This window comes from Lissotriton vulgaris, chromosome 9 (genome assembly GCF_964263255.1).
Source record: "Lissotriton vulgaris chromosome 9, aLisVul1.2, whole genome shotgun sequence".
Classification (NCBI taxonomy): Eukaryota; Metazoa; Chordata; class Amphibia; order Caudata; family Salamandridae; genus Lissotriton; species Lissotriton vulgaris.
This window is the reverse complement of record NC_141697.1, coordinates 701,376,889-701,394,417: the sequence shown is the minus strand read 5'-3', so window position 1 is coordinate 701,394,417 and position 17,529 is coordinate 701,376,889. Positions and strand designations below refer to the sequence as shown.

At 43.6% G+C, this 17,529-nt stretch overlaps 1 protein-coding gene across 1 annotated transcript; it reads left to right on the top strand.

Moving 5' to 3' along the window:
* Nucleotides 1-6,106: 6,106 nt before the first annotated feature.
* Nucleotides 6,107-9,820, top strand: LOC147692133 (uncharacterized). The gene is made up of 3 exons (XM_086936741.1): nt 6,107-6,544; nt 8,048-8,263; nt 9,510-9,820. Exons 1-3 carry the CDS (start codon nt 6,107-6,109, stop codon nt 9,792-9,794), a joined length of 939 nt encoding a protein of 312 aa, XP_086792867.1. The 3' UTR covers nt 9,795-9,820.
* The last annotated feature ends 7,709 nt before the right edge of the window (nt 9,821-17,529 follow it).

Genomic DNA, 17,529 nt, shown 5'->3' with positions numbered 1-17,529 from the left:
AAAGACACATACCGGTACATTATAGTACTATTTGCCAAGCAGAGTTAAGGAGTTATGATAGAAGAGTCGCTAAATCTATTACTAATGTGTTTTTTAAACTGAAGAAATTACATATTAAGCAGATCCATGGTAAAATCAACATTTCCATCAGGAAACATTTTACAGATGGGAATAAAATAACTGCTAAAGACATTAAATATAATATTGGCAATGTTTTACAGTTTAATGAGGGTTACAAAGTATTAAAAACTATACGCAGTTCACCTCCATATTGGGAAGGTTGCAAAAAAGATATTTTTGCAATGATAAGGCAACTTGGCATACCCACTTTCTTTTTTACTTTATCTGCTGCTGAAACAAAATGGCACCATTTAATAAATATACTATTGAGAGTTAGAAACTTAAAGGAATGTACAGAGGAAGAATTCTTAAACATGTCTTGGGAAACTAAAAGTAAATTAATACAAGAAGATCCAATAACATGTGCAAGACAGTTTGACTATCAAGTTAGGAAATTCTTTAATTGTGTTTTGCTGAATGGCACTAATCCAATTGGGGAAATAGTAGACTACTTTTACAGAGTCGAATTCCAACAAAGAGGTTCTCCACATATACATGCATTACTCTGGGTAAACAAAGCACCACTGTATGGTGTTTCACCAGTGAAAGAAGTCAATAGCTTTATTGACAAATATATCACTTGTCATAAGTCTGAGAACCCTGTTTTACAACCGTTAATAAATCTACAAAGGCATGGTCACACAAAAAATTGCAGACGTAAACAGCAACGGACATGCAAATATCAATATCCAAAATATCCAATGTCAAGAACGCTCATATTAGAGCCATTAACACTTGAGGAGACAAATAAGCAATGGCAAGATAATATGAAAATAATACATGAAGCTATGAATAATACTACTTTTAATACATTTTCTTTTGAGGAGTTTTTAGACTTCATTAAAATGGATGATAAAGAATATATTACTTCAATACAAACTAGCTTACAAAAAACAACTATTTTTTTGAAAAGAACACCAGGCGAATGCTTCATCAATAACTACAATAGTACTCTTTTAGAAGCTTGGCGAGCAAACATAGACTTGCAGTTTATACTGGACCCTTATGCTTGTGCTGTCTACATTATCTCATATATCAGTAAATCGCAAAGAGGAATTAGCAAACTTCTAGCGCAAGCTGCTAAAGAGGTAACAAGCAATAGTAATATCAAAGATCAACTTAAACACATAGGAAACAAATTCCTCAACTGCACAGAAATTAGTGCTCAAGAAGCAGCATATCTAATTCTTCAAATACCATTACGGAAAAGCTCACGATCATTTGTATTTATTAATACTAGCCGTCCAGAGAAAAGAACTTATTTAATGCGTGATATCGAAACGATTAATAACTTGCCAGAAAATTCAACTGACATTCAATGTGAAAATATTATTATTAAGTACTGCAAACGGCCACAATCATTAGAGATGTGCACGTTAGCAGACTATGCTGCTAATTTCAACTATGTGAAGAAAAAAACACATGGGAGAGAAATCAATGATTGCGAAGATTTACTTGCAGAACAAAACTTTTACAGCTCAGATGAGGAAGAATTAGAAATAGAATGTAGTAACGGAAATAAAGAACAACAGAAACAGAATTATGATTATGCTTTAAATAAGCGCAGACAAGGGAAAATAATACGCTTTTGCAGATTTAGCAAAAATAATGAACCAGAAGAGTATTATAGAGAAATATTAATGTTGCACTATCCATGGAGGGAAGAACAAAAAATACTAATCAACAAGGAAACTTACTATGATAGGTATCTGGAAGTTAAAACATTTGTTGACACACAACTAAAAATCTATAACAAACAGCATGGCGAAGTTACAAACATTATTCATGAACAGTGTCATGAAAATGTAATTTCACCTCCTCTATCACCAACTGTTAATATACAGACAGAAGACCAAAATCCTGAAAATAATAATAGATATGATTTGGCTCTAGATTTAGGAATTAGAACTACAACCAAAGAACAAAGCTCAACTAACGTTATTTTACCCAATGAAAAATACCAACAACTTATGCAAAACTTAACGGAAGAACAACTTAAATTTGTTTACCATCACTTGCATTGGTTTAAAACTACAAGCACTCCATGCTATACTTTTTGCACTGGAGGGGCTGGTGTTGGGAAAAGTTTTGTAATATCTGCACTATATCAAACTTTACTACGCTACTATAACACTAAGGCAGGTGAAAATCCTGATAATGTTTATATCTTACTTACTGCTCCAACAGGAAAGGCTGCCCATAATATTAATGGCAAAACACTGCATAGCACTTTCAAAATACCTGTGTCGCAAAGTTTGACTTATAAACAACTGAGTCATGAACATAGAACTGCTCTACAAATGGAAATGATGCATGTTAGAGTTGTTATTATTGATGAAATTTCAATGGTAGGACACAATATGTTAAATTTTATACATAACAGGCTTCAAGAAATAAAATCATCTAATGAACCATTTGGAGGAATTTCTATTTTAGCCATTGGTATTTGCATTATTAACTTGTCCTGTGCCCTTTCGCTCGAATAACGGAAATTGTTTAGGAACTTTAGAGACTTTAGAGACTTTAGGGGTAGAAATTACCAAAGCATCTTTAGCAGTAGAAATCACCAGGGCATCTTTGGAAGCCAGCGGATCACATAAAACTATAGATTGCGCCTCTTGCACCTGTCCTGGCTTAACCGCTGAGCTTAAAAGGGCTGTATCTGCCCTGACCACAGGTAACTCTGAGACCTCCATCAGCTCTTTCCCCTGCTTCCCTTCACTGGTAACACAGGTACCGAGATCTCGCTGTTGAGCCTCTGTTATATTCACACTTAGAAGATTATTTTCACCTTCTCCAGAGCTCTCCGAATTTTCGGCTGAAGAGTTCTCCCTCTCTGCCGCTGATCCTGACAGTTTAGCTTTCTCAGATTTCAATTGTTGACGCTTTTTCAACGCCCTGGTCCTAGCCGTCAATTGTTTGCCCATAATCAGATTACAAGGTGAAGTACTCTCTCCTCAAAGTCAGTAATCTCCAGTCTTTTAATTGAGCAAACTCGTAGTCTTAGTAGGCTAAAAGAACCTGAGTGTCTAAAATTATAAGGCAATATATCTCGATATTTCTTATTGCCTTGACCCAGCACTACTTTCACCAGAAAGAAATTAAAAAAGCAAAAAAAAAAAAAAAAATTTCAAAGGCAAAAAAAAAAAAGGGGTCCAGTACACTCTAGGGCGCTAAGAATGCTGGGACCTGTAATTTTATCTTCTTCGCCACGTTTTTATAATCAGCTGCGAGTAAGTCCACAGTCTTATCAATCTGAGGTAGCAGGGCAAAGTATTCAAAAAGGTCAAAAAGTTCCAATAACCTCTGAGGTCGCTAGGAATGCTGGGATTTGAAGTGTTCAGTGTTCCGTGCTATAGGCGGGTAAACACAGTCTTAATCAATTAATCAATCTTCATTCCAAACCTTTCAGCCGGTTCTTAGATACTTACTAATCCACTCTGAAAAGTATAAGTTTTAAGTTTTTCGAACTCAGCCTCTAAGAGACATTTAAATTTGCTGCAGCACTGAAAAGCGTTCTTCCAGAGTTTACCGCTAAAGGTGCCAAGTACAGCGTGCTCAATACTAGGCTCTACACTTCCACATTTCTTCTCAACGATATCGCTGATTATTGCTTTTAAATGAGCTTTTAAATGAGCGCCACTGAAAACGTCTAAAGGCTTATTTTTTTGTGAATGTTTTTCCTCTTAGACGTACGAGGTGCGCTCCCCAGGCGATTTAAGAAGTATTTCACACTTCAAGCTTGTAGATTCAGAGACTACAGAGCCTCAGGATGCTCGTACTGAAACAGTAAACAGGTCCACGGGGCTTAAGCGGGGGGAGGCTTAACTTGCACTTCACTTCACTGGCTCGAGTTATCACCGTGCTCCACTTCCCACTATGAGCTCAAAACACCTTGCTCAGCCCCTGAGCTTGCCGCTGCCGCTGGAAAAGACTCACCCGCCGCTGCTGCTGTGAAGAACTAAACGGAGACAAAGACCGCTACAGCAGTCTGCCAGCAAGGAGCCGGTCTGCGGGGGTCAGGCGGGGCTCAGGACGGGACCCAGAGCTGGTAGAGGGCTCAGCTCCGGAAAAGATGTGACGCCGCACTTCACCTCTCACTCGTTGTCTCGAACCTCTCTGCCAGAGACTATTGCTGCAAAAGGCTCAAGAAAAGCCCGAGTCACGCTGGACTTAACACAGAAGCTGGGAGCTGCAAAAACACCAGAACGCCAGCCAGCTACCTGCCGCCATCAGCATTGTGGGGGGAGGGGCAAGGAGGCAGGGATCCCAGGTGCTACGCGGAGGCGTGGAGCTCCGTCATAGCCCACCTCTTTATTTTAGCCATTGGTGACTTTTACCAATTAAAACCTGTATTTGACAGATACATTTTTCAGGATTCTACACAGATGTATGGTCCTTTAAGTGCTAACTTATGGAAAGAACATTTTAAAATTTTTGAATTAACAAAAATTATGCGCCAAAAAGAAGATCTTCAATTTGCTCAATTACTAAACCGGTTGAGAGAAGGCAAGCATACTGAAGAAGATATTTCACAAATTAAGCAAAGGGAAATACAACCTGATGAGAGGTTATTAGAAACAATTCCATATATCATGTCAACTAATATAGAAGTTAATGAAATTAACAAAAAGGTTTTGGAAAAACATTGCAAAGATTATCCAGTCTACATAACAGTAGCAAGCGATACCGTCAGTTCTGATTTGTCTGAAAATGTGAAAAAAACTATTCTTAAGCAACTGCCCAAAGATCCACAGAAAACAATGGGCCTTTCACATACATTACACATTGCCTTACAACTTCGTTATGATTTAAGTTGCAATGTGGATGTCAATGATGGTTTAACAAATGGCGCAACTGGTGTGGTACAATTAGTTGAATTGATTAACAATACACCTATTATTGTTTGGTTGTTATTTGACAATCCGAGTATAGGACAAACAACCAGACAACAATATAAACACTTATATCATTCACAAATACAAAATACATGGACACCAATACATGCTATAGCTAGACATTTTCAATACACTAAAAAATTTATTACCATTATACGGAAGCAATTTCCTTTACGGCAAGCATCAGCACGCACTATACATCGCACACAAGGTGCAACTCTCGAACCACTTTATATACACTTTAATAACAGCAAGATTCATCATTTGCATTATGTTGCTATTAGCAGGGCAAAATCAATACAAAATGTATATGTACACAATTTTGATGAAGGTAAAATTTTAGTACATCCACAAGTTAATGAGGAAATGCACAGATTAAGGACAGAAATGCCACTTGAAATACATATCCCACAGTTACATACATACAGTGCACATTTCAATATCATTGCACACAATATAAGATCACTACAGAAAAATTTTACATCTATGATAGCGGATAGGAATATATTAGAAGCAGACATTATTTGCTTAACTGAGATCAACACTACAAGAAATGCTACAGCTACTGATTTTACGATAGAACAATACCATCACATTATATTTGATAAATTTCATACATACAACACAAACCATGGAATGATTATGTACTACAAAAAGATTTATTTATATTGCCTATTTATGAGACACATGAAGGGATAGACATTTTACATTTTACTCTACATATTTATAACACGGATTACCTTATTATTATTTTATACAAACCACCCCAAAAAAGTATAACTTCTCTTTTTGATTTTATCACAAATATTACGGATTTTTACCCCACACACAAATTGATTATTATAGGGGATTTCAATGTGGATGTATCTCAACAAAATGCAAACACCAAGCAATTACTTGGATTCTTTGAAGCAAAATTACAATGTCAACAACTCATTAACAGTTACACAACTAACTACCAATCCATTTTAGATCATATATATACAAATGAACAACTACACAACTATGGTACTTTAGAATGCTATTACAGTGATCATAAAGCAATATGGGTTTGTATTTAACATGTTATAACACATTTTCTATTTCAGATGATGTCTATTGAAGAAATCATGAACATTTATACCGATGACAACAAACCATATCACAAACCCATAAGAGTTAATGTCATCAACTGCTCAGGGAAAACTACTTACAAAAATGCAAAACAAGAACAGAAAATTCTATTTCATTTGGCTCTAGCAGATAAAACTGGAACCATGAAATGTACTTGTTATCAAGAAAATTTATATGAGCAAACTAAAAGTAACTGTGGACTACTGATACGCAACTTTATTATCAAAAACAAAACAATTTTAATTACAAAGCAAACTAAAGTAACAAAATTTCCCGCTATGACAATTGAGGAGGGCCTGATCCAACAAGCAAAGAACATTTTGCATCCGCCTGCACCATCGGCTTCTCCCATTAAGGAAATAAAACGTGCAAGTCTAAAAAGTCTTATGACCGTTTCAGGGACAATAATTGCCGTAAGTATGAACGCAAACATGTCATCATGTCAACTAAAAAAAAACATTGAAAATGCAATAGGTCTCGCATTTGAAAAGTTGGACTTATTAGTATTGTAAATGACATATCTTATTTATTTGTTGGTTTTTAAAATTGCAAGTCTAAAAAGTCTTATGACTGTTTCAGGGACAATATGTGCCGGAAGTATGAACGCAAACATGTCATCATGTCTACTAAAAAAATGCATAGTTGGCTTACACACACATTACACCTTTAGTACCTTCACTAACAAGCTCAAAAAAGGTAGCATTATACACTCTTTCACACTATGTAGAAAGTACGAGTTTTGAAAACTATAATATGCCAGTGCTTTGGTGTATACTACAAATACAAGTACTCCCTACAAAGCCATTTTTAGCAATAAATAATGCAATCTTTTAGAAAGGATGTTCATTTGGGTCGTTAAATATGATACATTATATTGCCATTCATACAACGCACTAGTACTATGTGTTTTTACAGTCACTATTTTATACAATGCTTACTTTTTGTTTAGGAAGAGGACGCAAAGACTGTGTTTACCTCAATGCCTCACCCTCAGTCACCCTCACTCACCCTCAACCCCTCACCCTCACTCACCCTCAACACCTCACCCTCAACCCTTCACCCTCTACGCCTCACTCACCGTCAATCTCACTCACCCTCACTCACCCTCAACCCCTCCCCCTCACCCACCCTCACTCACCCTCACTAGCCCTCAACACCTCACCCTCAAACCCTCAACCCTTCTCCCTCAACTCCTCACTCACCCTCACTCTCACTCAACACCTCAACACCTCAGCCTCACCCTCACCCTCACCCTCACTCACCCTCAACCCCTCACCCTCACTCACCCTCAATCCCTCACCCTCACTCACCCACACTCACCCTCATCCTTACTCACCCTCAACGTCTCACCCTCACTCACCCTCAATCTCTCACCCTCACCCTCACTCACCCTCACTCACCCTCAACCCCTCACCCTCACTCACACTCACCCTCACCCTCACGTAACACCTCATCCTCACTCACCCTCACTCACCCTCAACCCCTCACCCTCACTCACCCTCACCCTCACTCACCCTCACCCTCACTCACCCTCAACCCCTCACCCTCAATCACTCACCCTCACCCTCACCCTCACTCATGTCATCATGTCTACTAAAAAAATGCATAGTTGGCTTACACACACATTACACCTTTAGTAACTTCACTAACAAGCTCAAAAAACATAGCATTATACACTCTTTCACACTATGTAGAAAGTACGAGTTTTGAAAACTATAATATGCCAGTGCTTTGGTGTATACTACAAATACAAGTACTCTCTACAAAGCCATTTTTAGCAATAAATAATGCAATCTTTTAGAAAGGATGTTCATTTGGGTCGTTAAATATGATACATTATATTGCCATTCATACAACGCACTAGTACTATGTGTTTTTACAGTCACTATTTAATAGAATGCTTACTTTTTGTGTAGGAAGAGGACGCAAAGACTGTGTTTATCAATGGGCAAGATACCCCACTCAAATCGATTACATTAAAAGATGCAACAGATGACATAAAAGTGACACTGTGGAGAGAAGCATCACTATTTAAAATACATCTTGGCGAATATGTTACCCTCACTCACGTAACTGTCCATGAATTCAATGCACAAAAAATATTGAATACAACGCGCCATAGCAAAATGGAGGTAGGCACAACAAACCAAACATTTTGGGAATATCTCTTTCAGCCACTCTTGGCCTTTCACCCACTCTTGGCCTTTCACCCACTCTGGGCCTTGCACCCACTCTGGCCCTTTCACCCAATCTGGCCCTTTCACCCACTCTGGCCCTTTCACCCACTCTGGCCCTTTCACCCACTCTGGCCCTTTCACCCACTCTGGCCCTTTCACCCACTCGGGACCTTTCACCCACTCGGGACCTTTCACCCACTCGGGACGTTTCACCCACTCGGGACGTTTCACCCACTCGGGACCTTTCACACACTCGGGACCTTTCACACACTCGGGACCTTTCACACACTCTGGGACTTTCACCCACTCTGGCCTTTCACCCACTCTGGGCCTTTCACCCACTCTAGCCCTTTCACCCACTCTGGGCCTTTCACCCACTCTGGGCCTTTCAACCAATCTGGGCCTTTCACCCACTCTGGCCCTTGCACCCACTCTGGGCCTTTCACCCACTCTGGCCCTTTCACCCACTCTGGCCCTTTCACCCACTCTGGCCCTTTCACCCACTCTGGCCCTTTCACCCACTCTGGCCCTTTCACCCACTCTGGCCCTTTCACCTACTCTGGCCCTTTCACCCACTCTGGCCCTTTCACCTACTCTGGACCTTTCACCCACTCTGGACCTTTCACCCACTCTGGCCCTATCACCCACTCTGGCCCTATCACCCACTCTGGCCCTTTCACCCACTCTGGCCCTTTCACCCACTCTGGCCCTTTCACCCACTCTGGCCCTTTCACCCACTCTGGCCCTTTCACCCACTCTGGCCCTTTCACTCACTCTGGCCCTTTCACCCACTCTGGGCCTTGCACCCACTCTGAGCCTTTCACTCTGGGCCTTTCACCCACTCTGGCCCTTTCACCCACTCTGGCCCTTTCACCCACTCTGGCCCTTTCACCCACTCTGGCCCTTTCACCCACTCTGGCCCTTTCACCTACTCTGGCCCTTTCACCCACTCTGGCCCTTTCACCCACTCTGGACCTATCACCCACTCTGGACCTATCACCCACTCTGGACCTATCACCCACTCTGGACCTATCACCCACTCAGGCCCTATCAACCACTGTGAGCCTTTCACCCACTCTGTCCATTTCACCCACTGTGTCCCTTTCACCCACTCTGTCCCTTTCACCCACTATAGGCCTTACACAAAACATAAAGTATAAAAATGTACTAACTAATTGTTGCATTTGTTTTCTCTCAACAGGTAACAGCCCCACCACAGGAAAAGATGGACATTCAAATTTATGGCGTCGAAAGCACCACAGATGAAACTAGTATTATCACAATAAGGGTGACAAACACAGACGAATATCAATCAATGCCCATCGAAAACGAGATACTAATTAAATGGTTTATGTTAGATGATGAAGTTGACAACATCGGGGATGCCCTTGTACATTTTTTGCCGCAAACTTTTGAAGTGGTGTTTTGTAATGGCAAAATCATAAATATTCTTAAAGAAAAAGACGATGACATATGTTCTGACTAAAATTCGCATGTTGCCAGGCTATCATATTTTTGTACAAAGTTAAAAAATAAATATTTGTGTCTTTTTCAAAAATAAAAAGGTGTGGAATACAAATTTTAAACCTCTATGGTAATTTTTTCACTACAGAAGGGAAATTATAACTAATACACTCCATTAATACAACATAGTCACACCCACATACAACATTCAGCCAATCCATCTCACATTAAAAAAACAAATACAAAATACACACACTCTGTAGCTTGCACGCACTACAGTAGTATGCATGAATGAGACTGTTGGTGTGCTAAATACGCCTGTGCTGGTGCAGAGTTATGCTGTGTTGTTGCTCAATGTTACTGTGGGGGTGCTGAATGATAAGGTGGTATTGCTGCGTGTTGCATTGGTGGACATCAGTGATGACGTTGTTGGGAGAAGTGCAACTGTTGTGGTGCTGAGTTATGCTGTGGTGGTAATAGTTGAACACTAACACAGCACCACTCATCATCAACACAGAACAACACATCACAACAACAGCATTACTAAGCACCACACTAACATCACTCAGCAACACACCAACATCACTCTACACCACCACAACAGCATCATTCAACAACAACAACATACAAAAACACAAACACACATTACATTAAAATAAACATTCACACATGCAAAACACTCACATATGCCAATCACAACCTCACTCACACTCACTCACCCTCAACTCCTCACCCTCACTCACCCTCAATCACACTCACTCACCCTCAACACCTCACCCTCACTCTCCCTCAACCCCTCACCCTCACTTACCCTCAACACCTCACCCTCACGCTCACCCACCCTCACTCACCATCAACACCTCACCCTCACTCACCCTCAACACCTCACCCTCACTCACCCTCAACACCGCACCCTCAACCCCTCACTCACCCTCACTCTCAATCATTCTCAATCACCCTCAACACCTCACCCTCACTCACCCTCAACGCCTCACCCTCACTCACCCTCAGCCCCTCACTCACCTTCAGCCCCTCACCCTCACCCTCACTCACCCTCAACACCTCACCCTCACTCACCCTCAACACCTCACCCTCACCCTCACTCACCCTCAACATCACTCACCCTCAACACACTATCACACTACAACCACACACAAACACTTACCACCACAGCACCACTTCACTCACCCTCAACACCTCACCCTTAACCCCTCACTCACCCTCACTCTCACTCATCCTCAATCACCCTCAACACCTCACCCTCACTCACCCTCAACGCCTCACCCACACTCACCCTCAACACCTCCCCCCCTCACCCCCTCACCCTCACCCTCACTCACCCTCAACACCTCACCCTCAATCACCCTCAACCCCTCACCCTCACTCACCCTCACTCATCCTCACTCACCCTCACTCACCCTCACTCACCCTCAACACCTCACCCTCACTCACTCTCAACACCTCACCCTCACTCACCCTCAACACCTCACCCTCACTCACCCTCAACACCTCACCCTCAACCCCTCACTCACCCTCACTCTCACTCATCCTCAATCACCCTCAACACCTCACCCTCACCCTCACTCACCCTCAACACCTCACTCACCCTCAGCCCCTCACCCTCACTCACCCTCAACACCTCACCCTCAACACCTCACCCTCATCCTCACTCACCCTCAACACACTATCACACTACAACCACACACAAACACTTACCACCACAGCACCACTTCACTCACCCTCAACACCTCACCCTCAACCCCTCACTCACCCTCACTCTCACTCATCCTCAATCACCCTCAACACCTCACCCTCACTCACCCTCAACGCCTCACCCTCACTCACCCTCAACGCCTCACTCACCCTCAGCCCCTCACCCTCACTCACCCTCAACGCCTCACCCTCACTCACCCTCAACCTCACTCACCCTCAACACCTCACCCTCACTCACCCTCACTCACCCTCAACACCTCACCCTCACCCTCACTCACCCTCACTCACCCTCAACACCTCACCCTCATTCACCCTCACTCACCATCAACACACTATCACACTACAACCACACACAAACACTTACCACCACAGCACCACTCATCACCACTACAACATTACTCAGCAGACAAAGGTCATACAATAAAACATGTACGCTTTTAACAGTCACACACACAACAACAGCTATCAATGGGCACTTTCACCAGGCATACACACACAACAGTCATCAGTACTGCAGTAGTATGTATAAATGAGACTGTTGGTGTGCGAAATACGGATGTGGTGGTGCAGAGTGATGCTGTGTTGTTGCTCAATGGTACTGTGGGGGTGCAGAAAGATAAAGTGGTATTGCTGCGTGTTGCATTGGTGGACATCAGTGATGGCGTTGTTGGGAGAAGTGCAACTGTTGTGGTGCTGAGTTATGCTGTGGTGGTAATCATTAAACACCAACACAGCACCACTCATCACCAGCACAGAACAACACATCACAACAACAGCATTACTAAGCACCACACTAACATCACTCAGAAACACAACAACATCACTCGACACCACCACAACAGCATCATTCAACAACAACACACTATCACACTACAACTACACACAAACACTTACCACAACAGCACCACTCATCACCACTACAGCATTACTCAGCGGACAAACATCATACAATCAAAACATGGACGCTTTTAAGAAGCACACACACCAACAGCTATCAATGGACTCTTTCACCAGGCGTACATACACAACAGTCATCAGTACTGCAGTAGTATGTATGAATGAGACTGTTGGTGTGCTAAATACGGCTGTGGTGGTGCACAGTGATGCTGTGTTGTTGCTCAATGGTACTGTGGGGGCGCAGAATGATAAAGTGGTATTGCTGCGTGTTGCATTCGTGGACATCAGTGATGCCGTTGTTGGGAGAAGTGCAACTGTTGTGGTGCTGAGTTATGCTGTGGTGGTAATTATTAAACACCAACACAGCACCACTCATCACTAGCACAGAACAACACATCACAACAACAGCATTACTAAGCACCACACTAACATCACTCAGCAACACACCAACATCACTCTGCACCACCACAACAGCATCATTCAACAACAACACACAATCACACTACAACCACACACAAACACTTACCACCACAGCACCACTCATTACCACTACAGCATTACTCAGCAGACAAACGTCATACAATCCAAACATGTACACTTTTAACAGGCACACACACCAACAGCTAGCAATGGACACTTTCACCAGGCGTACACACACAACAGTCATCAGTGCATCCTTTCACCATGCATACACCCACACAAACAGGCATCAGTCCACGCTTTCAACAGTCACACACACCACCAGCCGGAAGTGCACGCTTTCTAACCACTTTTTTTACGTAGCACACACAATTACAGCTATACAAGCATGCTTTGGTGCTGTACAGTACTGCAGTAGTATGTCTAAATGAGACTGGGGGTGTGCTAAATACGGCTCTAGTGGGGCAGAGTGATGATCTGATGTTGCTCAATGGTACTGTGGGGGTGCCGAATGATAATGTGCTATTGCTGCGTGCTGCATAAATGGACATCAGGGATGCAGTGGAAGAGAAAAATACCAAACACAAGGCAAGTGCGACCGAAAAACACGTACGGCAAAACGGAACTCAATCCATGGCAAAAAATAAAACTAAATAGCAGCCATTGATAAAATACAAAACACACTCTAAAGAAAGGAGCCAGACAGAAAGTAAGTGCGAGCAAAGCAAGACCGAAAACAATAATTAGATTAACATCACAATAAGGAAATGCATAAACAAAAGTATAACAACTCACAAAGGCACTCTTTAATAATATGAAAATAAAATTGTCATTACCTGTCGATCGTAGCAGCTCATTCCCTGAAATGTAGAAAATATAAAAAAAACACACACAAAGAGAACATAAACAGTGCATACATAATACTTTTAACTACAACAATCAACAAACAAAAAAAAAAAAGCATAGCGGCGAAACAAGTCACATACGGGTCCAAACAACACAAAAAAAAGCAAAGTCGGAGAAAAAATAAACATCAGAGTGCGACCTCAGGCGAAACGAAACTACAGGAACTACATACCAGGAAGACACTAGCAAAGATTAGTCAATGCATGGCGAACAATCAACTTAAACACGAGCCAGCATTCGCATAAATAACAATAAAAATGCCAAACACAAGGAAAGTGAGAGCGAAATTACAACGTTCGCAATTTAAAAGACATAACACATACAAAAAAATACATTGCTTTATGTAACATTTATAAACATTCCCATTATTAAAGCATCTATCTTTTACAACAGTACTAAAGTATATTGTAACTCAACAGTCGAAAATACACAAGGCGCAATACAAATAAAACACTCATACATCCTAATAAAACATTACTACTAATACGTATATACACACAAGTAATAATACATTCAAATTCATGTACTCAATGTTAAAAAATGTACATCTTACCAGTCAAACGACGCAGCAACAACCACGGAGGAATAACACACCTTTACCGCACGAACATTCACACCAATCTAGAAAACGCCCCGTTGACGCACGTCAAATGCAACGCTACGTCACACAACGTAGCGCTGCGATTGGCTAAAAATTCCGTCACGCTAAACATTACATCACCATCACCAAAAAAAATAGAACGCTAACATCCCTTACGTAACAAACGTAAAGGGAATACATAGCGTACTACACTTTACCAGAACACAAATAAAACACAGTTTAACTAAATGCACTAAACACTTATAAAACCAATACACATACAAAAAACAAAAAGACACATTACATTATAATCAACATTAACACATGCTAAAGACTCACATATGCCAATCACACCCTCACTCACCCTCACTCACCTTCACTCATCCTCACTCACCCTCAACACCTCACCCTCACTCACCCTCAACCCCTCACCCTCACTCACCCTCAAACCCTCACCCTCACTCACCCTCAATACCTCACCCTCACTCACCCTCAACACCTCACTCACCCTCAGCCCCTCACCCTCAACACCTCACCCTCACTCACCCTCACCCTCACTCACCCTCAACCACTCACCCTCACTCACCCTCAACACCTCACCCTCACTCAACCTCAACACCTCACCCTCAACAACTCACTCACCCTCAACACCTCACCCTCACTCACCCTCACTCACCCACAACACCTTACCCTCACTCACCCACAACACCTTACCCTCACCCTCACTCACCCTCACTCACCCGCACTCACCCTCAACACCTCACCCTCACCTTCACTCACCCTCACCCTCATTCACCCTCAACACCTCACCCTCAACACCTCACCCTCAACACCTCACTCACACTCACTCTCACTCATCCTCACTCACCCTCAACACCTCACCCTCACTACCTCACCCTCACTCACCCTCAACACCTCACCCTCATTCACCCTCAGCCCCTCACCCTCAACACCTCACCCTCACTCACCCTCACCCTCAACACCTCACCCACAATCACCCTCCCTCACTCACCCTCAGCCCCTCACCCTCAACACCTCACCCTCACTCACCCTCACCCTCACTCACCCTCAACCACTCACCCTCACTCACCCTCAACACCTCACCCTCACTCAACCTCAACACCTCACCCTCAACAACTCAATCACCCTCACTCACTAACGCTCACCCACCCTCACCCTCACTCAGCCTCAACACCTCACCCTCACTCACCCTCAACGCTTCACCCTCAATCACACTCACGCACCCTCACCCACCCCCACCCTCACACACCTTCACACCCTCAACCTCACACATCCTCACTCACCCTCACACCCTCACACACCCTCACTCAACCTCATGACCTCAACCACACCCTCACATGCCCCCACCCTCACACACCCCCACCCTCACACACACCCGCACTCACACACTCTCACACATCCTCACACACCCACACACATTCTCAATAAGCCTCACACCCTCACCCTCGCCCACAATCACTCACCCTCACCCTCAACATTCTCAATAAGCCTCACACCCTTACCCTCGCCCACAATCACTCACCCTCACCCTCACACCGTCACCCTCACACCATCATCCCCTCACCCTCAATCACCCTCAACCTCACTCACCCTCACTCACCCGCACTCACCCTCAACACCTCACCCTCACCTTCACTCACCCTCACCCTCATTCACCCTCAACACCTCAACCTCAACACCTCACTCACACTCACTCTCACTCATCCTCACTCACCCTCAACACCTCACCCTCACTACCTCACCCTCACTCACCCTCAACACCTCACCCTCATTCACCCTCAGCCCCTCACCCTCAACACCTCACCCTTACTCACCCTCACCCTCAACACCTCACCCACAATCACCCTCCCTCACTCACCCTCAGCCCCTCACCCTCAACACCTCACCCTCACTCACCCTCACCCTCACTCACCCTCAACCACTCACCCTCACTCACCCTCAACACCTCACCCTCACTCAACCTCAACACCTCACCCTCAACAACTCAATCACCCTCACTCACTAACGCTCACCCACCCTCACCCTCACTCAAACTCAATCACCCTCACTCACTAACGCTCACCCACCCTCACCCTCACTCAGCCTCAACACCTCACCCTCACTCACCCTCAATGCTTCACCCTCAATCACACTCACGCACCCTCACCCACCCCCACCCTCACACACCCTCACTCAACCTCATGACCTCAACCACACCCTCACATGCCCCCACCCTCACACACCCCCACCCTCACACACACCCGCACTCACACACTCTCACACATCCTCGCACACCCACTCACATTCTCAATAAGCCTCACACCCTCACCCTTGCCCACAATCACTCACCCTCACCCTCACACCGTCACCCTCACACCATCATCCCCTCACCCTCAACACCTCACCCTCATTCACCCTCACTCACCATCAACACACTATCACACTACAACCACACACAAACACTTACCACCACAGCACCACTCATCACCACTACAGCATTACTCAGCAGACAAAGGTCATACAATCAAAACATGTACGCTTTTAACAGTCACACACACAACAACAGCTATCAATGGGCACTTTCACCAGGCATACACACACAACAGTCATCAGTACTGCAGTAGTATGTATGAATGAGACTGTTGGTGTGCTAAATACGGCTGTGGTGGTGCAGAGTGATGCTGTGTTGTTGCTCAATGGTACTGTGGGGGTGCAGAATGATAAAGTGGTATTGCTGCGTGTTGCATTCGTGGACATCAGTGATGCCGTTGTTGGGAGAAGTGCAACTGTTGTGGTGCTGAGTTATGCTGTGGTGGTAATTATTAAACACCAACACAGCACCACTCATCACTAGCACAGAACAACACATCACAACAACAGCATTACTAAGCACCACACTAACATCACTCAGCAACACACCAACATCACTCTGCACCACCACAACAGCATCATTCAACAACAACACACTATCACACTACAACCACACACAAACACTTACCACCACAGCACCACTCATTACCACTACAGCATTACTCAGCAGACAAACGTCATACAATCCAAACATGTGCGCTTTTAACAGGCACACACACCAACAGCTAGCAATGGACACTTTCACCAGGCGTACACACACAACAGTCATCAGTGCATCCTTTCACCATGCATACACCCACACAAACAGGCATCAGTCCATGCTTTCAACAGTCACACACACCACCAGCCGGAAGTGCACGCTTTCTAACCA